We start from the raw sequence: 25,114 nt of genomic DNA on the forward strand, positions 1-25,114 counted from the left end.
AGCCCCAGAGGGACTGGTCAGAGCGTCTGCCCAGCCCAGGGAGACAAGAAGGGGGTCATAACTTGGCTCATTCCTTCATTCCTGCCTTCTTTTTTTCTCCTGAATTCTGGAATATGCAGCAAGGCTACAGTTCAATCTAGTGGTGGCCATATGCAAGAAACAGTGCCATCGCTCACGGCCCTGCGACACCAGCGCACTACACGGGGGTCAGCACCGAATAATCCACGTCCATTCTTCAGAGGACGAATCACTCAGCAGATGCTACAACAGGGAAGGAGGGAGCAGGCTGAATGCCTAGGTGTCTGGTACTTAGACACAAGTAAATCTCTCTCCATCTCTTTCTAAACACGGGAGGAGGCTGGATCTGGACTCCCCCCGCCCCTCCACCAACCCCCTCCACCCCCAGGCTGTTGGCAAAGTACCTTCAGTCAGAGCAGGAAGGATGAGCTGGGACCCAGTGTGCCCTTGTTTCTGCCTGCAACAGACCTAATTGCTGCTTATCCCTGATGCCACTGGTTACGGGAGCCAGGGATACAGCACGGAGGAGGAAGTTCCAGGAGAGCCTTTTGGGAAGGCACAGAAAAGAGATTGCCCTGCAGTTCGGCTGTTCTGGCCTATTTCTCCTGATTCAAGCAGCATTGTGAGGTGCAGAGCTTTGAGGTGGGCAGTTGCCTCCAATTTCTCACAAGATGGCATTCTGCCGTTTAAGCAAATGTGCACAGAAATGAGTTAAGGCTGTTTTCCTCTGTATTTGCCAGGGTGAGTGTAAAGCAGGGCAGGGGTCTTGGTTCTCTTCCTATGTGAGTGGCCTTGAGGGCCCCCCGCGCTCTTTGGCATGTGGTGGAATGGGGAAGAAACCCTGGGATCCACAAGCAGCTAGCCACTTACTAAGCCCCATGACCTTGGGGGCTTTACTTTAACCTCTCTGTGCCTTACTGGTTGGATCTGTAAAATGGGGATGATAAGAGAACCTGTCCCACAACAGTGAGTGGCAGCACACTGAGAAAATTTACAGACAGCAGCTCGCACAGGACCAGACACACAGGGAGAGCTTAACTCCTCACACTCCTGTCGGTATTATTTTGTAGTCCTTAACATCAATTGTTTTGGTTATGGAAATGGAACACTTCGGAGTCCCATGTTCTATTTCTGCAAGCTCTGAGAGAGATGCTTTTGGGACTGTCCCTAGTCATGCCTGTCCCATATTACTCAGTCAGCAGGTCCTTCTGCAGACCACATCTGAGGCTGGAGGGGGTCTGAGGTTGGTCATTTTGCCTTTCTGTGTTGATTTGATACCATCCTCCATCCTTCATTTCCCCCAGATCTAAAGTTGCTATTGCTGTTATTACCATTGTCAGTACTATTAATTATAACACATAATATATAATAATATTTAATACCAACTATGTGCCAAGAATCATGGTAGGCTTTTTAGAGATGTATTCTCATTTGATGCTCCTAACAACCACATGAGAAAAGTAAAACGACTCTATCCATTTCATAGATGAAGAAACAAACTTGGAAAAGACCCCTCTTTTCCAGGGGTCACACTGTTAGTAAGTGGCCACTCAAGTGTTCAAAGCCATCCACGAGCCTGGCCATCAACAACAGACTCCTCCTTCTAACTAGAGGTTGTCAATTTTTTTTTTTAAGATTTTCTTTTATTTATTTGAGAGAGAGAATGAGAGAGAGCATGAGAGGGGAGAAGATCAGAAGGAGAAGCAGACTCCCCCATGGAGCCGGGAGCCTGATGTGGGACTCGATTCTGGGACGATTCCAGGATCATGACCCGAGCTGAAGGCAGTCGCTCAACCAACTGAGCCACCCAGGAGCCCCGAGGCTGTCATCTTAAAGTCTTTACCTCTGATTCTCTCTGCCTCTCATGTGAGGTCAGATCTGAACAGTGTGTCCAGGTGCCAACTTTCACCAGCCAGAGACTTCAAAATGTGTGCCAACTCCATCTTCAGTTCTAGCATCTTCAAATTGTTGTCAAGATGGAACTTGCTCCAAAGACATGGTTCAGTATAAGGGGGCAGAGAGTCTGTGGTTAATTCATCATCTTAGGGTCCAAGGGGTTGAAATTTTTAAAGACCAGCACTTGGCATTCCATCTCCAAGAATGAGTGAATTATGAGCAGTTAGGCAAGCCTATACTTATATATTTTTTCTTTCATATATTTTATCATTTGTAATCACCAGGAAAAAATAGGGTGTACTACAGAGCAAGACAAAGCTATCTTAGTCTATCCCTGCCCTCCTACTCTCCTGCACACCCACCCCTTCTTGGCAAGGGTAAACCTAGCCTAAATGTCTCACTCACCTGTTTATTTAGGAAGAGTGCAACAATAGCCAATTATTAAGAATTTCCTTCCTTAGCTCCAAAGAAAATCCTTCCTTTATACATACATTATTGACACTGTGGGCGTTGGTTGTTTCCACATGCTGTTTGAGCTTTGCTAGTCAAGTTAACCCAGAAGCTGATACTCCAGCATTTTGCAGTCCCCAGGTCTAACTTTGTTAGGTTGATACTGTTGCCCAACAAAGAAGAACTACTTTGTTTTTCTTACGACTCCACTGTCAACCAGTTGGCATTTAGGAAGGTGAGAATATGGGAATGGCATCCCTCTCAGGACCAAAATTCCTGGCAACAGCAAATCTTAAGCATAGTTTTTTTGAGCAAACAGGACAAATCAAGCACTCATTCAAGCACTTAGTTTTTAAACATACAGGGAGCAGGGGCGCCTGGGTGGCTCAGAGGGTTAAGCCTCTGCCTTCAGCTCAGGTCATGGTCTTGGGGTCCTAGGATGGAGTCCCGAGTCAGGCTCTCCGCTCAGCAGGGAGCCTATTTCTCCCTCTTTCTCTCTGCCTGCCTCTCTGCCTACTCATGATCTCTCTGTCAAATAAATAAATAACATCTCTTAAAAAAAATAAACATACAGGAAGCTCCTTCTCACTAAATTCACTTATCCTCTCCTCGCTGGGAATCTTAACTATCCTGCCCTAGCCTTTTTTTTTTTTTTTTTCCCCCTTTCCAAGCATTTTATAAATTAAACTTGAAGTAACAGTCCAGTTGAGGCCAACTGGGTCGGCTTTGCTTTTCCCTCTCTCAATTTTTTCCCCTCAGAGGAATGAAGGCTAACTGTTTTGGAGAAGGGTACTTTGCCACATGACCCCTCTATGAGAGTGCTCCTGCCCTCGCTTTTAACAGAGGACCAGTGTGCCGCTCCTCCTTCCTCAGACGAAAGGCCACACAGTACCTAAAAATAAATTCTAGGTTCTCAACTCCAGATAAATCAGGTACAAGATAATAGGTTAGCGCTGTGATTGTAATGACAGTTGCCTTTTGCCTGCTAGTAGCATACTTATTAAGTTGATAGTGTGTAAGCATTTATGTTACACAGTTATTCGTGGCTCAATTGCATTACTATGTGATTTCATATTTATGCAATAGAAGAGCCATTAATATGCACATTAATTAAACCCAATAACTGTGTGGAACTCAGAGTAGACGCGAAGGTTCCTTCATCAAGCTAAGCTGTTAATCATTTCTGTTTCAGCATCTATTGAAGACACGAGTTGCCTTTCAGAAGGGCTTTTCCAAGTAATTTGGCCTCATGGAAAGCAGTAAGGCATGTTGCTGGCCATTGTTTGCATTTTTTGAAATGGAAAACCATCAGACCCAGCAAGCTCTTTGGATGACTGTAATGAAAACCGATAAACACAAAAAATACTTGAGATCATTAGGTGTAGCAGAGGTGTTGCTATATTAGAGATACATGAACTACCCAGAATACGAAGGTACCACGGAGGAAACCAGCAATCAAAGACATAAATGCCTACCCGCAGTAACATAAATGCATATATCCGGCCAAATTAAAATAACAGGGATTTTAGGGTTGATGGCAAACCAGAAAACAAACCATCCTAAGGCATTAAGCTATATCTAGTTGCTACTGTGGGAGAATAGACTCCATATTTTTGTTCTAGTTTTGTTCTCAAGAGAAGTCAATGATCTGGAACGTTCTACAAAATCCCGACTCTGAAATTTTGGTCATGTGCATCTTGGGGGCTGTCAGTTTGTGACTTCTGCCCTAGAGGGTTGAAATCTGGGTTTACGTCCTGTACTCAAATCTGGGCTCCTTGAGAGCCATAGTCATGTCTTATTCACGCTTTTATTCCTGACGGAAGCAGTCAGGGTTCTGTGCACGTGGTTGGGGAACTTGCCAGCCTTGAGTGGCAGGCTTGGCACTCCCCGTTCCTCTTCCCTGCATCTTCCATGTTGACACACGGCTACTTAGTGCTGTGGTCACCGGTGATGGGTGAGTACTCGGGATTACAGACATGGGGTTGGAGGTCCAGGTTCACACAACATGAAAGGGGCAGACCCAATCCTTGAACCCTTGAACCCTCTTTAGATTTGTGGTTTTTACCCATGGACTAAGTGTCCCCCCAGATGCTCCCCTGTCTCTCTGTACACACCCCGGTGGTAGCTTTTACCACTCTATTCTAATTGTCTTTTTTAGTTCTTGCACCTAGTTGCAAAATATGATCGTTAGATGGATAGATAGATGAGCAAATATCCTCCGTGTCACAGTGGAAATGAACAACAGTAATGAGGAAAACATCTTTTAATACTGACGATGCTAGATGGTGGTTGTTGTTGCTGTCAATAATGTGATTTATTTGCAGTGAAATAACATGCTTTATAGGAGGGCAGGGTGAGCAGAGAATTATGTCTGCTTTGCTCTCCTCCATGAAGCTCTAGACCTTCTCTTTAGCAGCTCGACTTCTCTTCCAGCTAACTGGAACGCTCACCATCCATTTTGTTGGGACTATGCCACATAACACCTGGGTCCATGGTTCCGTTCCCCCCAGCACCACCCCTGGATATGATCAACAAATGGGAAACCACAGGAATTCCACCCACACAGAACACAGATGGACAGGGAAGGGCCACCCAAGTTGGAGTTAGCAAAGAAACCTCAGCTCGGGATGAATAGACAGGAAGCAAGAGGGTTCTGGTATCTCATTTAGTGAATTAAATACCTCCCAGGGCCTCTTTGTACTTTGGGAGAGTGTGTGGTCTGGAGCTCTGGAGGTGAGGACGGGTTGCTGAGGGAGATGGAAAGTGAGGGCTTGGGGCTGAGGAGGCTGGGTTCCCACTTGTACACTGATTCATCTCATCTTCCTGAGGCAAGTCTCAAGATTACCTAACTAATGGCAAATAATGACCACTTGGATGGAAGTTGAGAGAAGGGAAAGGAAGGCATGAGAATTCATTAACCCTGTGTGAGGGGCTTGGATAGCATCTCTAAAGGACCATTATTACATCATTTCACCCCTGTTTCTCACCTCTTCCCACTAATACGAGACAGACAAATGCTAAATAACTATATAATAATACATTACTCGACAGACAACAATGCCAGGAAATGTAATAGCCCGCTCCAGCTATGAAACTCTCTCAAAGATATATTTAAAATGTCACTGGTGCATAATGTAAAATACGAATTGCAGGTTCATTTGGAGGACGCGATTTAAAATCTGTACAACTCTACAATGGCATTTCCCATTGGGGTTTAGTTTTAGTTGTCTTTCTCTGAAGACCAAAAAAAAAAAAAAAAAATCCCCCCAAGTAATTTCAGCCCAGGAACACAAACTTCGAAGAACCACTTTCCTCTGTTATTTTTCCTTCTTGTTTTCCTCAGTCATGATGCTCTCCAAACCTAGTATCTTCTTGACATGTTGTCTTTCTTTCGGAATATTTCTGCAGGCTTCCCAGGAGCCGCGGAATGTAGATTACACCTTTTGGAGATGTAGCCTGGCCACATAAGGAGACAAGTAGTTGAAATTTGTGTCAAATTGCTTGTTTAAATGATGTGAGCCAACTTCTTAAAGCCAGGACAGCAGGGGCTGAGGATTTTAAAAGTTGGCAGGGGCCAAAATGACAAGGCTTGGCAGTCACCTGGTGAGCTGCCAACCTCGACTAGAGGCTTCAAAAAAGGACACAAATTAAAAGTCATGTTTCAGCAGCCATTAAAACCAAATTATAGGCTTACATTGCATAGTGAACTACTTTCATTTTCATTATGCTTAAAATATTTCATTTTGTAGATTGAGAATGGGTTGCTAGGAAAACCCTGTGTGGAGTTGTCATCTGTGGTCATATTTACAAGAGGATACACGCAGAGGTATAGTTCCCCTTTGTGCATTTCTCCTGCAAGGAGAGAGGATTTCAAGAGAAGAAAATAGATGCAATTTGGAGTGAGGGTCATGGTTTGAAAACATCAGACCCAATGTCTGAGCAGGCTCACAGGTATTTTCTTAAAGTCTTATTTAAAAACAAATTTTATATATATATATATATGTGTGTGTGTGTGTGTGTGTGTGTGTGTACAAAACACCTATACTTTTTAAAAAATTAATTGTCACCATCTTCAAAGCCCAGGAAATTTTATCTAAAAGTCCAGATCTCCAGCTCTCCTTGAAAAACTAGATCTGGCTGCCTTGGACCCTTATCCCCACATGGCCACATGGGCTCAGATCTGAGGGAGGGCTGCTTCCTGCCCTCTCCGGGTCCCCTCGGTCCACAACTGGCCCGCCTCCCTTTCTTGCCTGGCCCCCACAGGTATTTAAGTATGCTACTGTCTTAGAGGGTACCCTATTTTGTTACCTTTAGAAGGAGGAGATAGTTGGGGCTCCTGGGTGGCTCTGTCAGTTGAGCATCTGACTCTTGATTTCACCTCGTGTCATGACCTCAGGGTCATGAGATGGGGCCCCATGTCAGGCTTACAGTCAATGTGGGGTTTGCTTGTCCCTCTCCCTCCTTCTCTGCACCTTCTCTCTCTCTCTCTTTCTCTCTCTCTCCGGCTGCAGCTGATGCAGCTTCCCTTCCATCGGTTTTGAGAGCCACTCTGAGAGGCATCTCGTTTCTCCTGAGCATTTCGTTGGTTTCGCTGCACGTGCAGCTTTTGTTACCCTATGGCGTCCGCCTCGGCCCCACCCGCGGCCCTGAGCGCCGAGCAAGCCAAGGTGGTCCTGGCGGAGGTAATCCAGGCGTTCTCGGCCCCGTAGAACGCCGTGCGCATGGACGAGGCTCGGGACAACGCGTGCAACGACCTGGGCAAAATGCTGCAATTCGTGCTGCCCGTGGCCACGCAGATTCAGCAGGAGGTTATCAAGGCCTATGGCTTCAGCTGCGACGGGGAAGGTGTCCTAAAGTTGCCCACTTGGTCAAGTCTTACGAAGCCCAGGATCCTGAGATTGCTAGCTTGTCCGGGAAGCTGAAGGCACTGTTCCTGCCCCCCATGACATTGCCTCCCCACGGTCCTGCTTCTGGTGGCAGTGTGGCTGCCTCCTGAGGGTCGGCCCTCCCACTCGGGGAAGACCTTAATGTTCCAGAGGATAATAAACGTGCCTGTGACTTAAATAAAAAGAAGAAAGGAAGGAAATATTTGCAAAGCTTGTATGTAGTGAACTGGTTTACCAGGAGAGAGTATACGGACTTTCTACAACAATGATCAGCCCTGTCATGTGACTTCCTCTTCAAGATTAATATGTTCTAGCCTGGTTTTACTAACCTAGTTTCTCCTTCTTCTGAGGCTGGCAGAAAAAAAGCAAAGCAAACCATGTTACATATGAGTAACCAACCCTGGAATTAGGCATTTGCAGTCTTATCTATGTGTCTAGTCTGTGACTTTCAGAAATTAACCCACATAGAGGCATGGGCTCTAGGCTCTACTCTGTGGGTTTGCAGAGCCTTGGCGGCTAGAGTCTGCAGTCCCTGATGGCCGTTTCTCCTTCCTCTCTTTCCAGGTCCTCCAAACCACCACAGCCAGTCGACTCTGAGGCCCCCTCTGCCTCCCCCTCACAACCACACTCTGTCCCATCACCACTCGTCTGCCAACTCCCTCAACAGGAACTCACTGACCAACCGGCGGAGCCAGATCCACGCCCCAGCTCCCGCACCCAATGACCTAGCAACCACGCCAGAGTCCGTTCAGCTTCAGGACAGCTGGGTGCTAAACAGCAACGTGCCGCTAGAGACCCGGTAAGTGCCCGTTGCCCGTCACGCCCATTGCCCTCTCAGAGCCACCCACAAGATCCACCACAGGATGGCTCGGGATTCCTGTCGGGGAGACAGTCTTGGTTTAAATAACAGGACGAGTTTACCACTTCCTTGCTGTTCCCTTGGTAATTCAACTCTGGATGGTAGGTTGATAGGTATTTCTTGGTTCACATGTGTCTCCTTTTAATGCTTGTTTACTCTCTTAGACAGCTCTTGTGTACCCAACTAATAGAATTAGCATAACATATTTTTACTCAAAGGCTCATGGGAAACATGCTTATAAGGGTATATTGACTGAAAGCTGCTGATAAATTATGCATTTGGCCTTTCCTGAAGTAATAAATGAAGACTCATTTGAAATTAAGTGTTTGGGGAGACCTTGAGAAACAATCCCTGATTCCAGACTGACAGAAGTATAATTTTAATTTATATTTCATCCAACATACCGTCTCACGTTAATCCCTCCTGTACACACTAACAGCTTGATGCCTGAGGGGCAGACAAGAATGTACAAAAACAAACAAGAAAAAAGGGGCAGCACTTAGGTTGGAGTGAAGAGTTGCAAAGTGATCTCCAGATCTGGCCTTGTGTTGTTTTGCCTCTGCTTCAGTCCCTTTCTTACCTTCACGCCTTGTGCTCCAAAACCGTGCTCACCTTGATGCCCTGAGAGAGGGGGCGTGGGTGACAGTGCAGCCGGCTGGGGCCGAATGGCCGGGAAGGCTGTGGGTGGGCTGCTAGATGGGGAATGGCCCTTGTGCTCCAAACCCACACCCTTTTCAGGCTTTGGCGGCTCCGGTTACTCTTGTTTCTTTGTCCGAAAGAGCCACGAAGAGAAACGGAGAAAGCAGAAGCTTCACTTTGACCCTCCAAAAAGTTCCCACTTAAGTTTTTAAACTTTAATAAGTTACGTTTGAGGAAATATGACAGGAATCTGTCATCTTTCCGGTAACGGCCAGCGAATTTTCTGCACGCAGCTGGAAGCAACTATGCAAGCCATAGCATTTATCTTATTTTTGTTGTTGTTGTTGTTTTAAAAAGATTTTGGATAACATGTGTACTCTTGTCATTGTGGTCACTTTAAACTTAAATAAAATTTGTTCTCTGATTATAGGTTATTGTTAAACATGCCTATAGTCTTTTTTTTTTTTTAAGATTTTATTTATTTATTTGACAGACAGAGATCACAAGTAGGCAGAGAGGCAGGCAGAAAGAGAGAGGAAAGGAAGCAGGCTCCCCGCCGAGCAGAGAGCCCGATGTGGGGCTCAATACCAGAACCCTGGGACCATGACCTGAGCTGAAGGCAGAGGCTTTAACCCACTGCGCCACCCAGGCGCCCCACACATGCCTATAGTCTTAATCTGAGGCATAAAATATGTAAAGTCAGTAGAAACTATATGCATATATTATATGTAATAGATATATTGAAACATCTGCACTCATATAGTAACCTGTCAATAAACAGCTTTGCCAGAAAGTTTCCAGGCTGAAAGCAGACTGGTCCGTGACTGGTCCATCAGGATATCCCATAGTCGATGATGATCTTTAAGGCTGTATACGTTTTTCTCTTTTTCCTCCTTCTGCCATCGAATTTGTTGGGCATTAGCTTCTTTTTATATGAATAGACCATTGTTTGAAAAAGAGTTTCTGGCCATCGAGGCTGCATAGAGTAGACTAGAGGGAAGAAGGAAAATGATGAGGAGAAAGGGAGAGAGAAGTGTAGTAGCTCTTGTAGAAAGAGAAGGAGGGGACGAGCAGAAGGAAGAAGACCACCATCATCATTAATCACCAGTTTTCACTATGCACTTTGTATATGGCTGGCATTCATTCTTTACTTGTGTTTTCTCATGAGAGCCTGAAAGAGATACAGTGAGGTAGGAAGGAACCATTATTTCCACCATTTTAAAGATGGACGATCTGGATGTCAAAGGGCAAAATAACTTGCAAGAGGCCTAAGACTTCAGGGAGATGGGATGTTTTGAGCCACTTTGAACAGAACTATAGTGGTTTCCACACATAAAATAAGGTGCCAAGATTTCTTCTGATGAGTAACTACAAAACTACATTTATTGCCCTAACTGTTACATTTACAGGGCAAACTCCATCAGAGTGTTTGCTTCTCACAGAGAGCCTCCCCTTGGTGGTTAGAATGCATATACTGCATGAACTGTCTCCCCTCTCCCAGCTTCTGAGGAAAATAATTGGCTCTCCAGGAGATTTACTTTATAAAACCATTTGTAGTCAAGTGTTATCTTGACAAGAATCTGGTAGAGAGGGCCAGCAGAGCCACGCTTGTCACCTTCCTGGTTTTCTGAAGTAAGCTTCCCTAGAATTTGTATCTGATCTGTAGAGTCCTTCTGCAGACCATTTGGATATTTGTCTTTTCTCCAAGGATTAGGGTTTCTCAGTGGTGCTTTTGGAGGAGGCAAGTTAAATACAAGGCTTGAAGAGTAGATGGGATTGCCAAAATGTTGAAGTCAGTCAGAAGGGAAAATCAAACAAGGGCAACATCTGGATGTTCTTTGATCAGCACATTCAAGGGCCAAAGTTTAGAGACTGTGAGGCCCTTGGGATCATGAGGTCACCAAAAGTCAAGCCCAGGGAGCACAAGTCAGCAGATATTTGAAACTCCGTTCATGGAATTCATGAATACGTATAACTTGGGTGTGCGTCTAGTCTCATATATGAAAACTTCAGCAGTAATTAGTAGAATTGTTGGGCTTTGTGTTTCTTTTAAAAAGATTATTCATTCAGTCTCTTATTAGCAAATATTTACTGAGTCCCTCATGTATACCAAGCACTATGTCAGGTGCCAGGAAGATAATGGGTAACACAGGCATCTTGCCCTTAAAGCTCACACAACCCAAAGGAAGAGACAGGTACAGAAACAAAAGGATAGTGCAGCGTGTACAGCAATGGAAGTGTAAGGTCACTGTACAGTGGATGGAGGGATTAACTCTCCCAGGATGAGCAGGAAACAGTTCACAGCTGAGGGTCTGTTTAAGCTGGATTTTAGAAGAAGGATAAGAATTTGTCTAGTAGATAAGTAGAAAGACTTCAAAGATTATGGTATATTATTTGTTCCCATCCCCTATTTTTTTTTTAATATAGTCTTAGAAACTGTAGAACTGAAAAAATTCACTCCTGCAAATGCTGAAACATGGTGAGTTTCATCGGATCCTTTTCTTATCCACAAGAGAAAGTGTAGGTCCGGAGCTGTTCTTTTAGGGGCGTGATGCCATGCTGGGATTCCCATTCTTATTTTTATACCAAATAAGGATTGATTAACTACATCCAGGAGAGAGAACCATTGAAGGCAGGTCATTGTGGAGGCTGATTGTGATGTAGTCAGCAATTTCGAAAATGCAGTGGAAATTTACAAACAGCCTCACCACCTTTACTCTCCCTAATACAGACTTCTAGGTGTAATGGAAGAATTTCATAACCCTGGAAGGTGATGAGCAGGCATTCTACCACCCCCGGCGACTCTATGCCAAGTCCAGCGTGTTTCTTTAGACGAGGGAGGAACAAACCTTGGCATCTCTGCATTGCTTTTTGATGTTCCCATCAGTCTTAATGAGGCATGTTACATCTTCTCTGGACTGTGCTTTTTTTCCTTTTTTTTTTTTTCTGTGGCAAGTAGAATTAAAGGTGCTGATGAAGGAGACATAGCCCGAAAATAGGACTGTACAAATTAGGAATTTAACAGAAGACAAAAAAGCCTACAATGAAAGTTCCATAGCACTGTCAATCATGTAAAGGACCAATGCATATAAATATCTACCACCAAAACCAGTCCATTCATGTATAAACCATAACATAATCCAAGGAAAAACAAACTCAGGGCAGAGGTACTAATTGCAAGCAGTCTGTTTTGTCTTTCTCCAATATGGTGTGTCACAAAATCACTCCATCACCATGTTTTTCTCCACCTACTTAGGTCTTAGAAGTAAATCCATGGGTAATCGCTGGTTGATAGCACCTCTCTACTCTTTCCTCTCCTGACAGCAGCAAATTCGGGGATCTTCCTGGCCAACAGTTTCTTGGGGAGTTTCTGAAGTCAGCTTCTCTTGTCCAAAACAGTATAAAGTAGTTTGATGACTAACTTTCCTTCATCTGTGTGTTTTGCTGAAGCAAGCTTCTCTCTCTCAATCTCTTAGCAGCAGGTCACTAAAGAGAATCCCAAAGCAGGACAAAATGTCCCCCTGATTTTACTTTTTCTCTGAAATACCAGAAGCTCTGATTTTTTTTTCAGTAATACCTTTTCTATCTTTATAAATTTTGACACAAGGGAAACAGAAAATAAACACACAGAAAAATCTCCATCAGATCCTCAATTCCAGAAGCCTTCCCTTTAAACATCAAGACCCTCACACTACAAACAAGTTTGCAAGTTGCTTTGTAAGACGGCCATCCATTATTTATTCAAGAAATATCTGTAAGAACCTATCATGCGCCAGGCACCAAGGAGACCTCAGTGAAGGAGAAAAGCAAAGTCCTTGCCCTTATGGTGATTCCAGGCTGGGTGTAGACGGATGTGAACAAATGATTATACACATGCCCCTTCTGCTCCGATGAGGGGGAATATGTGCCATGTGAGATATAGAGAAGTCAGATGCGTGAGAAATGGATGTTTAGGCTGAGCCCTAAGGATGAGTAAGTGTTAATTAGACTTAAAGAATGTTCTAGATGGCAAAAACAATGATCTGTTGGGGAGAGGAGCACTAGGATGCCAAGAAATGAAAGCAAGCTAGAAGGGCAGGCAAGGGCAGTGTGCTGCAGAGTGCTGGGCTGGGTGAAGGGTTTTGGACTCCAGCCCAAGAATAATGAAAAGTCACTGCAGCATTTTAAATGGGAAAATAAAACAATAAAATAATATTTTTGTTGTTGTGAATTCTGGAAGCTGCCATATGGCCAAGAGACTGGGGGTAAGGTGGAAGGTAGAACAAGTCTAGAGATCCAGCTTAGAGAGTCTTGTAATGATTAAGATGGTCCCCGCTGGGGTCCTGGCAGCAGTAGCCTCATATTTGCTTTCTCCTACCCATTTCTGGCAAGAAGGTGAACATTCATAGATGTCAAGTGTATTTTGAATCGGTCGGAATGAATCCTGTGTGGCTTAGGCAGTTGAGGGTGCAATTACCAGCTTTTTGACTTAGGAGGGTGGCTGGTTAGTGATATCATTTCCCAAAGAAGGAACCAGTTTTGTGGCAGAAAACAGAAGTGCCGTTTCAGACACATCAAATCTATGATGCAGTGAGACTTAAGTGTAGCTGTTTGGATTCTAAATATTTTGATTCCAAGATAATAGATGTAACATGGAAATTCATCCATTTACAAATAACAGCATATTTAGTGTGTTCAAAGCTCTCAGCAATAGATTTTTTTTCTCTTTTAAAAATAACTCTCCAGAAATTTTGTTCAATTTAGCACTTACTCTACATGATCATATATGCCTGTAAATAACAATTTTTTTTATCAAATGCTTTTTGCTTGGCACTTAGTTTTTACGTACATTATCCCATTTAACCCCTTAACACTTCTGGTGGGTATATGTTACTTATCCCCATCTTAAATGAAGGGAAACTGAGGGCTCAGGAAAATGAAGTTATGTACAGATCTGTAAATGAGTAAGCGGCAGAGCTGGGATTTGAACTGGGTCTGACTACCAGTGCCATTTTCTTGACCACCCCACAGTAGTGCCTTTTGGAACTAGAAAAACAAAACAAAGCTATGCTTATTCTGATGGCAAACAGAAGATTGATTTGCCAGGCCATGGAAATGGTGAAGTCAATGCGTGATAAGTGACATAAGGAAAAAGAAAATGATCTATGGGTTGAATTCCAGCCTGTGACACGATAGAGCCTTAGCCATTGGCAAAATCATCAGCCAAGCAAGAGGTAAGGGACTCCTCTTTGCAGCTCTTTGAGGCTGGTGGCAACCAGTGTGGTGGGTCTGAGGCTTCGGCACTCCATGGCCCCGGACGGCATAGGTTCCATGTGAGCTCATGACAGATACTTTGCATCGTAGAAAATGCGAGAGCAAATTGACAGTGCAGAAATCAAAGCCCTCCTACTTCCTCAGCTCTGTGATTTGTTGAATCTTTCTCTCCCACACAGAGCTTTGCCACATTAACAGGAGAAAGCCAAACCGCTAGGGGTACCCTGGCTGACCATTTGGTCATACTTAGAGTACCATGATTATTCCTGTTAGCAGGAAGTCGTGTAAGGGCTCTGCTAAAGAAAGGAGTACCTTGGGCTTGATGGGCAGCATTTTAAGAATCTAATTTTGGTCTCAGAATTTCAGAAAACACACTTTTTGTCTTTGTGAGGAAGTCATCGTAGCCTAATCTGGATGCTTTATTGGTAGTGCGTATTTGGGAATCGAGACACAAGACCTTTGGTAAATAAGGTTCTCACAGAGAAGCAACAAGATTGTTGAAACATCCTTGCCATGCTGAGCCCAAAGACTATTCCAAACTTGTTCTCAGATTGATTTTTCTACCTATGGATTAATTTTCTGACAGAATCACTGACAAGCTTGATCTTGAGAATATTAAACCAAGGTAACCTGTTTGGTTGTGTGTGTGTGTGTGTGTGTGTGTGTGTGTGTGTGTCTGTTTAAGTGAAGTTTAAAACTAGAATTCATTCTGGGTGCACCCAATGCATTCAAGCACTTTTCAAATCAATAGGCAGATTGGTTTCTCCATATTGCAAAACATTATGCCCCCTCTAAATTCTCATCAGAGGCAACATGGAAATTAATGAGACCTTTAGGTTAGCCTTTCAAGCTCAGCCTTATTTTATAGCTTTACCTTGCCTTTTTGACATGGTGATCCCGCCTGGCCACCAGCAGCATTTCACGTTGCAGTGCACTTTAATTTTATAGTATTCGTAGTCTTCCTTGGAAACTGGCAGCTTATTAATCTCAATAACTGAGCTGCTCAATAGGCAAGCTCTCCAATGAGAAACGAGGCTGTGTCTTTTATTTTTTCTTGGCAGATGGAGACAAGGAGTTCGTTGTTGGATCGAGGCAAGGGGTGGGGAGGGAGAGAGAAAGTCGGTTAGAAGAGGCACCTGCGTACCCCACATCATTTTCTGACAATTGGCAGGAAAATAGAACCTACGCCGAGCTACTGCTCAGCAATTTATGGGTTGTGGTGTTAAACACACTCAAACCCATTAATAAGAAAATAAATAAAGTGGTGTGACACGTGTGCAAATTACAAGGTGCATTAAGAAAGAAACAAGCATTACATCTTATTTAGGACCACTCCAGCCTGCTCTTGGTATGGTTTGCAAATTGGGAAGCGTCCTTGAAGGTACAGGTATCCAAGGAGAGGCTGTCCTTTTCGAATTCGGTTCCCGCTATAAAACTAGAGTCTAATTAAGTTTATTAAAGCTTTGGGTACTTGAACTTTTTACTTGTAAGTTAACCACAGTTAAGGTTCTAGGTAAGAGAACGTTTTTAAAAGGCTGTCCCTTGCAACCTGGATGATGGGGATCCAATTACGGATCGAGGCCACCTCGTGGTCATGCCTTGTAAGCACAAGCCTCTGCCCCAAGTCTGTAAATGCAGTGGGTTAAGTTCGCCAGTCGAAAAAAGCCAAGTATTTCCATCTCTGTCTGTGCTTTCTCACCCATTCAGCTAAAATCAGCTGTCACTCCCTTGGGGCATTTCCTGAAGCCTTCCCAGAGGCTTTTATCTGGCTTAGACAGGGAGAGACTTGATGAAGCACAAGTCTTTTTCTAATTCTGGCTCCCCAATGATCCTTTTCTTTTCACAGAGGCCAGATAAGGCATTCCCAGCTCTCCCAGGCAGGGGAAGTAGGCTCTGCAACTTTTCTGCAGCTTCCTTTGATTTATTAGCCTCCACCTTGCCTGTCTTTGTAAAGTGGAGTTTTGTGTCCCCAGAATTGCAGTCCTGTACAAGGCTCTCAGCCAGGTCCCTCTCCTGGGGTTGAGTACTCTAGATTACAAGAGATGGTTGAAGAAACTTTTTCTCAGACAGGTTTCTTCCCTCCAAAACCCACCAAACAATTTCAGGCTATGTCATGAGTCATGTTTGCAAATAATCATTTTTAGAGGTCATGACAATGCTAACCACAAAGGCTCACCCTCAAAATTGTGTATTTTTAAATCCCTTAAAGAATTGCTTCTCAGCCAGAATGACTGAACAATCAGAAAATGCTCCCAATTTCTTTCATCGTTGTTTTAACTGTCCTTGCCTTATATTTCAAAAGAGAATGGGTAACCCTTCTTTTTCATTTGTGAGATTGTATTGAATTTGTGTTGTAATTTGTTAAAGCTTTGGTTGGGTACAAACATTCATAAGTCCATTTCTCCACATTCAGTCCTCTGGTAAAGATGTCACACACCAATGATACGATGATTAAAATCTCATTTTTAAAAAATTCTTTGAACAAATGGATTTAAAATTCTGCACTTAGAAGAAGGTGGAAGATGTTGCTCTTCTTGGATAAGAATTTTAAATGGAAAGCTTAATCTTAGTGACTTTTTGATCTCTTATCAACCCAGACTTTCTCTACTAGAGAACATGGATAAGAGGGCATAAGGTGATATTGGACCCTATTAAAGCATTTGATGGGACCTGGAGAAATCTACCCCACCCTGGCCTCAGGAAAATGAGAATAAACATGAGAGCCCCCTGGGAGTAGGACAGTGCTTTGAATCTCCAGGTTTTGTGGGTGTCTTTTCCTCAGCTTTGAGCTGTTCTCTCTTGGTACATTAGTGTCCTTCAGTAGTTTACCAAAGACAAGGGACTGCAAAGATCATCTTCTTCAGCTTCTAGACTTCAGAATCTGCGTGAGCAGACATTGTGGCCTGATTAGATATTTTTTCACTTCCTGGAAACAACTGAACACTCTTCGGTTTTGATTTTTAGACATCATCATCCCTTGAATAACTACTTTGTGCCAAGTATCATAATAGACACTTTATGTTATCTGATAGATATTATTGTCCTTTATTTGGCATGTTGCGAGGTGGGAACTTGGGGAGATGAAGGGCCTGAGACAGATTCAAGATTCTGGAAGAACTGGATTCATGAAAAGAAACTCAGGCATTAGGAATCTGTCCCTCAGCTTCACTTTTCTCTCTTTCCCACCATCGTTCTTAATTTGTAAGATCCTTGTTGGAACTTCAGGCTATGTTCTCACACCTTAGAAATTTAACAGAAAAAGGAAGTCTTCTTTCTGATATTTCAACAACATTCTTTTCATTAAATTTTCATTGAACTCAACAATGGTCACATACCCACAGTGGACCCATTCCCCAAGACTTAGAGAACAGACCGTGTTGATTGGCTAGACCTGGATCACGCACCCATGTAGAGCATGGGTGTAGAGCATGAAGAATGTAGAGCATGGGTGTAAAGCATGAAGAATGTCATGGTCGTAACTGAGCACCATGATTTTAGGAGACCATAAAATGGAGGCTTTGCAGGCAAAAAATAAAATAAAATAAAATAAAGTTCAATAATAGTTTTGTCCTAGCCCTAGCTACCTACTCACATTGCCCAATGATAGTGATTTTCTCCTCTGGGCCCACACAGTTCTAGCCAGGATGGAGGAGTAGGAAAATTTTAGGGGCATCAGGTTATCTCAGTTGCCTGGGCACAGAAGGGGGTTTACAGCTGATTCTAATATGAAGTAGAAAGAATAAGTTCCACTGACTAATTTCCATCCCCTTCTGATTCATTGCCCTCTCTGGTTCACTTCTCAAACATCCCACAACTTTACCTTTGAGTTCACTATGGCCACTTAATGCATTTTAACTTTTATTAGTCTCCTGATGTCTCTTTGAAGCTATCATCTTCTTTCCTGCAAAACTGCTTGGATTCCACATTTTCTAATTAAAACATGCTCATTTATTGTCTTACTAACCAGTGCTCTTTACGAGGGCTCATGATGAGAAAGTTAACTCAAAACAACTCGATGCATTTCCTATTCTCCTGAAAATGGCTCGGGATGCAGTTTTACCTTTATAAAATTGAATTGCTTTGGACAATTTTTGGTTTTGCTTTTTTAATAAGACCATGAATGGAAACCATTTAACTCCATGCTGCAAGTTCCTGTTCTAGGCAATGCATTTTATCCTCTTTATGGTGAAAATCGTAGGTAGGACATTTTGCAGGGGTCAGTCATCTCCACAATGGACCATGGTGTAGGTGACAATTGAATAGTTCTACATTTAATTAGACAAAAAGTTTTGTCCTAAAATGCAACACATCCTAATGTCAGTAATTATGTCCACCACTATTTACACCCCTGTGATTTAATGTGGCATTACTAGAAATACTCAAACTCAGTGTCATAAGGGAAAAGGTAGCACACATATATTTAAACCCACCTACAACTTCATAATAATGATGTGACTGGAAGACAAGTTGCAAGGACACAGTCCATGTGTGTCTACACATACTCTGAGTCATTTTCTGAATCTTCCCCATTGTTGGCCTTGTCTAGAAATAGGCAAGTAGGGAGCAGCCTCCTCGTGTCCTGCCTCTAATATGCATCCTCAGGTTCATGGTACCCTTCAGTTTGGGAAAGAGGAATTGTAGAATCTGCTACAGAGCTAAAGCCAAAGGCTGTTTCAGGCACAGAGAGCGAGTCAGAGTCAGAGAGGAAGAGACCGAGAAGAAAGGGTCTGGTGACTAGAATACAGAAATAAGAACATGCCATCTTCTGGGAAGTTGATCTCTTGATTCTGAACACTACCTTAGAAGGCAGACCAGGAGAAGGAGTCAAGGTAAACATGAATGAGGTTGGCTTGATCATTTAAGAGAACTGGAAATCATTTGGCAGCACAGAGGCAATACTTTCAAGCTGGAGGCCATGTTAAGATTACCTAGTACAGTCCAGTATCTATTTATGTGAGGGGAGTGAGACCCAGATGACCAGTGAAGGCCTCCCACTCTAAATGTCCAAGTAGTGAGATAAAGCAGGCCTGTAGGTCAAGCATACCTCTCCATGCTTCACTGTTCCCAGCACGATGACAGGATTTTGTTGCCTCTTCCCTCTGCACAGAATCTTTTCTCCATTTCCTTCCACAAAAGATTTGTCAAGAATTTAGACAAAGATCAGAGCCCATATTGCAATAGATTTGGTCTTTCCACTCTTATATTACAAAATGCATGCATTCTCTTGGTAAAAATATTCAACAACTAAGAAGTTAGAAAATGGAAAGGAATATTCCCTGCCCTTCCCCTTCTATTTTCAAGGAAATCTCTTTTGAAGGTTTATTATTTTAGGCTTCCCAAAATGTTTTTGGATGTCTGAGCATATTTTTTTTTTTAAGTTGAATGTAAATGGGACTGTATTATACGCACCATTTGGCAACTTCCTTTTTTAACTTCATGAAATATGGTGGAAATCACGTCAGGTAATTTCATGGGGACCTACCTCATTCTTATTTTAAAGTCTATGTAATATTCCAAAATGTCGTAATTTATTTAACCAATCTCTCCTTTATGGACCCTTAGATCACTTTCACATTTCTGCTATTACAAACAAAACCGTAATGAAGAGTCTTGTGTATATACCTTCCTTTGCATACTTACATGATTATGTTCAAGAGTCAAATTCCTAGAAGAGAAATTGCTAGATCAAAGGGTATGTATAATGTGCTTTTTAAATTTTGATGGATTATGCCAAATTATGTTCATCTCAATTCAAATGCTCCCGTCTCTCCTTATTCCTCCTTCTTTAATGGGTTGAATTTACTTTTATGGGCTTAAAATAAGAGCCCTGAAGTTTACGGTGTTGGATTTTAAACATAGAATTGAAAGAACTTTCTTTTCAAAGAATAATGTATCAAATAATACTAGAATACTCGAGGAACTCAACTCCCCTTCTAATGTGCCAGGTGTAGTGTGAGGAAGAGGCATAGCTGTGGGGAAAATCTGACTCACTCACTTCCTGTGGTTCTAGCTGTAGGGCCCTTCTCTTTATTCCCAAATTGTGCCACAACCTGGCCTACATGATTCAATGTACCTAACTTTTGCTGCCTTTTGTTTTCTCATTTATAATTTGGCAATGTTTAAATTTGCCTCTTCTCCCTGTCTACCTTGCCTCTATCCACCTAACGGGGATATTATACAAATATCTAAGACGACTCAGTCAAGTTTCTGAGTCCCCAGGAGAAATGCCTAGTACAGCAGTATCATTGCTCTAACTATTATAAGAGAGTGTTTATGATCAAGGGCTTGAAAATCTAGCAATGAAGTCAGCCCCTTTTGTGAAATAAGTATGTGAGGGTTCTGTCAATAAGAGGCCCTCAGGCCAAACTTATATCGTTTCTTTATCTGCAACTCCGATTTTATGCTAAATAAGGATTTTTTTTTTTTTTAAATTTCCCACCTCCCACTGGTAATCCCATTAGCAGCTGTGTTCATAGGACTCCAGCTTAATGCAGCCAACATTTACGGTAGTTCTATTAGGGGCTGACCACCATGCAAGATACTGAGGGTAAAGTCAAAAAGATATGGCCCTTGTCCCCCAACAGTTGTGGTCTTGTGGGAGAAGTCAGCTAAGTCAATAATTTATAGTAATATAAAACACTATAAAAGGGTGGTACAGGAACACAGGGTGTTGGGGATACCCCATCTACCCAGTCTGGGAAACCTAGCCAGAAGGAATAGTGTCTGATTCCCATTTTGATGGAAAAGTATACCCCATCCAAAGGCCACTCCAGGAAGAGGTAAGAGAAGAAGGCCAGAAAAGCAAGAGTGTGTAAGCATTCTGATCAGCTGGGCTGGAACTCAGGAGACAATGCTAGAAAGGTCTTGTGGTCCATGCCACAGCCACCTTCTGGGATCACTGAAGTACCTTATGGTCTGTTCTGTGTGGGACGGGGAGCCTGTGAAGGTGTATTATGGTCACATTGGCAGTGAGAAGTAGGAAAAGCCTCAGCTGACACACCAGAAAGACAAGAAATAAAAGTTCATAAGAGCTAACCGAAGGACCTCGTGTTCAAGGAAGGAAAGGAGAAGGGAAGGAAGGAAGGGAAAGGGGGCGGGACCAGAAGGAAAGATCTGTCCTCCAAAGAGGCAGTTTATGAGATCATTGATAGCTCTCTCCAGAACAGTAGACGCTAGCGTTTATTAAGGGGTCTCCTTATATGGCAAGAATGTACTAAGTCCATTTAATGCACATAGTATCCCTATGCAACATTTTCCATTGTTTTCACCTGAGGAAACTGAGATTCAACAAATTGTTTTCCCAACGTCACCCAGATTACTGGGCTCTGAACCTCACTTGCTGCCAATAGTTCTCTGGTTCACCACTGCCTTGTTCAGCCTCCTAGAACAAGCAAGTGCAATGTCAGCCTAACCCTGACCTTGACCTTCCTTTTCCTTCTTGACCTTTGCCCTCTCCATCCACTGCTCTTTCCCGGTGGCTTCCCACCGCCCTCACAGAAATGCTGACTGTGCTTCCTGTTTCATGTAGCCCCTTAACCTCTTATCAAGCAAAACCTAAGAGCTGGCAAGGACCCCAGTTCAAGTCCAAGCCTCTGAGATGTTCTGCAAAAACAGCCTCCCCTGAAAGACTCTCCTTTGGTTTTGTTTAATTCTGCCGCTTGCAAAGAAAATGCCTGGAGGCGGGCACCTGGCTGTTAGTCTAACAGGCACCTCCCTGTCAGGCAGCTTTCAATTTACCGTGCCTTGGCATGTCCAACCGCGTCTTCGTCAAGACTTCCAAGATGGCAGTGACAAGCTTTTCGGGTACTTAAGGCAAACATGCATGACAGTTCTCCTTGACACTTGCATTTTTAAAAAGCCTTGCCTGGAGCCCTAGGAAACCCAGCATTTAGGAAACCAGGAGCCTTTCAAGGAAGCCAAGCTTTCAGAACCTGCTTCCCTGGGACTCGTTTTTGTGACAGGGACACTGCAGGACCTGCTTGAGAGTATATTAAGCACCATGGCAATATTTACGTGTTGATGCTAAATGATGGTTGCCTTTTTTAATGGCATTTTTTTTGACGACTGAAATGTATGGATCTGTTTGGTGCCTTGTCAGTGACTTTGTGGCTGGCCTAACAAGCACCCATAAATGGCACATTTCTGCAAAAATTAATTCCTAAGTGTCCAACAGATATATGTAGGCAGGCACACATGTCACAGGGGTTGCTCTAAAGTTTAATTAATATCCCTCAAAAGCTCTTATATCATTTCAAGAAGAGTGCTAAATAAGAAGAAAACATTGTACCTGTGTATATTTTGCATAGAAAGAAATATGGGTGAACACACTGATAGGTCTTTGTAAACTTGCTCCTGTCTCAAAGGGTCTGATATAAATTCAAATGGGAAAAGAAATTGTATTAACGATAACTATATTTAAGTGTTAAGAATAAACAAAAGCCACAGAACCCCAAACTTAAATGTTAGAAATCTCTACACACTATCGATGTGGAAGAAAATCCCTAACACACAAAAATGAGGAATAGTTGTTTCTTTGTCCTTTGTTTTCCTTCTCCTCCGCCGGTCCCCACATCTAGAATTGCTTGGGGAGTGCAGTGAGTTGAGTGTCCGACTCTTCATTTCAGCTCCCGTCGTGATCTCAGGGTCTTGACGTCAAGTCCCACATTGGGCTTATTCTCTGGGCATAGAGCCTGCTTACGATTTTCTCTCCCTCTCAAGAATTATTCTTAGCTATGCAAGAATTCCAGTATATCAGTTTTGTTTTTCTTTCTAAGCCTTGAAGAAATCCCATAAAATACTTTATCTGTCCCTTTTCATTTTTATGCCATAATATAGCTTCCTTCTTTTCCTCCTACCCTCCTCCCTCCCTTCCATCACCCCCTCCTTCCTTCCCACCATTCTCCCAATAGGTCTGAAGAACCTACAAAAATCTAGGAAATAACCATTATTGGTGGTTTGGTTGGTTTGCTTTAAAAAAAAAAAAAAAGATTGTATTTATTTATTTGACAGAGAGAGACACAGTGAGAGAGAGAACACAAGCAGAGGGAGTGGGAGAGAGAGACGTGGCCTCCTGCCAAGCAGGGACCCTGGGATCATGACCTGAGCCGAAGGCAGATGCTTAGCAACTGAGCCACCCAGACACCCTGGTTGGCTTGCTTTTAATTTCTTTCTGGGCCTTAGTGTAATCATTCAAAAATATAGGGAAATGAATTAGAATTTTCTTTCTCAAACATATACCCCTATGGAATACTGGTTTTAAGCCTAGGAAAGTAGGTGGTATAAAACTAACATGACCAAATAAGCAGAATGATAAATGTTATATGTAGAGTACTGGGATATTTAAGATATTAAAGACTTGTGAAGATCCTGTAGTAATCCCCTAAATTCTTTTTACTCCAGGATTTCCCAAGTATCATTATATGCTTTCACCACCTAAAGCTAGTAATATACAAATACACTCAGTGATCCAAAGAAGATACTTCAAGATCTAATATTTTAGACCCTCTTTGATCTCACAACAAAGAGGAAATAGGAAGTAGGAAATAGGATTTCTCCAAACCCTTGCTAGAGAAAGACTCTCTGAATTTGCCTTCTAAGATAAAACATAATTTTCTCTAAGCACCAGAACTTTAGAAATTCATCCATGCTCAGATTCATTCATCGGGTTCTGCAGTATTTGGGCCTGATGAGGAAGTACTATTTATAATACAATGCTCAGAATATGTACTCACAATACAAAATTTTTTATAAAAATGTCATGGATAGGGGGCACCTGGCTGGCTCAGTGGATTAAAGCCTCTGCCTTCAGCTCAGGTCATGATCCCAGGGTCCTGGGATCGAGCCCCGCATCGGGCTCTTTGCTCAGCGGGGAGCCTGCTTCCCTTCCTCTCTCTCTGCCTACTTGTGATCTCTCTGTCAAATAAATAAATAAAATCTTAAAAAAAAAAAAAAGTCATGGATAGATCCCATTCCTAGGATATAAACCCTAGTAGTTTTCCATTAAAACCCCTATCCTAAAATGAGAACCTGTTGACTTGGCATGTTAAAAACATTCTGTAAGCTAGGAAGTGTTATTACTCTTTCTGTAACTACTGCTACTAGGCCCTCTGATGATGCTTTGTGGTCCTGTAAGCTGGAAGTTTTCTAAAAACAATCTCGTAACGCAGGTAGGATGAAAGGAGACTCGTAACATGTTTAGGGCTGACCCGAGTTTGACCTTGTTGAGGGGTTCAAGGTTGATCATTTTCTACATTTTGAGAGCAGCTAAAGGATCCCCTACAAGTTTTAACATATAATTACCCTATGACCCAGCAATTCTCCTATGTATATCTCCTGTAAAATTGAAAACAAGTGCTGAAATATTTTTACACAAATGTGCAAAGCCACACTATTCACAATAACCAAAAGATCAAAATAGTTTAATAAAGTTTATGAAAGGATAAACAAAATGTGGTGTATGTATATTTTGTATATGACACACACACACATACATATATACACATTGGAATAGTATTCAGCCTTAAAAAGGAGTGAAGTGCTGATCATACTACAATGGAGATGAACTTGAAAACATTATGCAAAGTGAGAGAAATAAATATATATGTATATAGATAAATGAATATATATATGTATATATATTAAATATATATAATAGGAAAATCCATAGAGACAGAAATCAGATTAGTGGTTACCAGGAGCTGGGAGTAGGAGAAGAGAGATATGGGAATTACCACTTAATGGGTACAGGGTTTTCTTTTGGGATGGTTGCCTTTTTTAATGGCATTTTTTTTTATTTAATGGCATTTTGATTTTTTGGAATGATGAAAATGTTTTGGAACAAAATAGAGGTGGTTGTACAATATTGTAAATGTACTGAATGCCATTAAAATGGTTAATTTTATGTTATGTGAATCTCACCTCAATAGGAAAACAATTTCATTAATAAATTAATTAATTAAAGAAAAATAACTAGAGGATAAGTATATCCCCCCTTGGTGTGAAAAGTCTACTCAAGGGAGAGGCAATAAGATAGGCTAGAGAATCCATCTCTTGCTCTGATCTCTCCCCTACCCCATCCCCCCAAAAAAAATTAAGAAAAAATGTCTGTTTCTAA

The 25,114-nt window shown here is 42.5% G+C and overlaps 1 protein-coding gene and 1 pseudogene across 6 annotated transcripts in view; both read left to right on the plus strand.

The window, feature by feature from the left end:
- TENM2 (teneurin transmembrane protein 2) overlaps positions 1–25,114 on the plus strand; it is a 662,844-nt gene that overhangs the window by 355,506 nt on the left and 282,224 nt on the right. For all 6 annotated transcript variants that reach the window (XM_059174241.1, XM_059174242.1, XM_059174243.1 and 3 more), the window contains one exon: positions 7,815–8,049. In XM_059174241.1, coding sequence (XP_059030224.1) covers positions 7,815–8,049 — 235 coding nt within the window. The remainder of the gene's footprint in view (positions 1–7,814; positions 8,050–25,114) is intronic.
- LOC131831878 (protein C10-like) lies at positions 6,871–7,441 on the plus strand (annotated as a pseudogene).

This window comes from Mustela lutreola, chromosome 5 (assembly GCF_030435805.1).
Source record: "Mustela lutreola isolate mMusLut2 chromosome 5, mMusLut2.pri, whole genome shotgun sequence".
In the NCBI taxonomy this organism is placed as follows: domain Eukaryota; kingdom Metazoa; phylum Chordata; class Mammalia; order Carnivora; family Mustelidae; genus Mustela; species Mustela lutreola.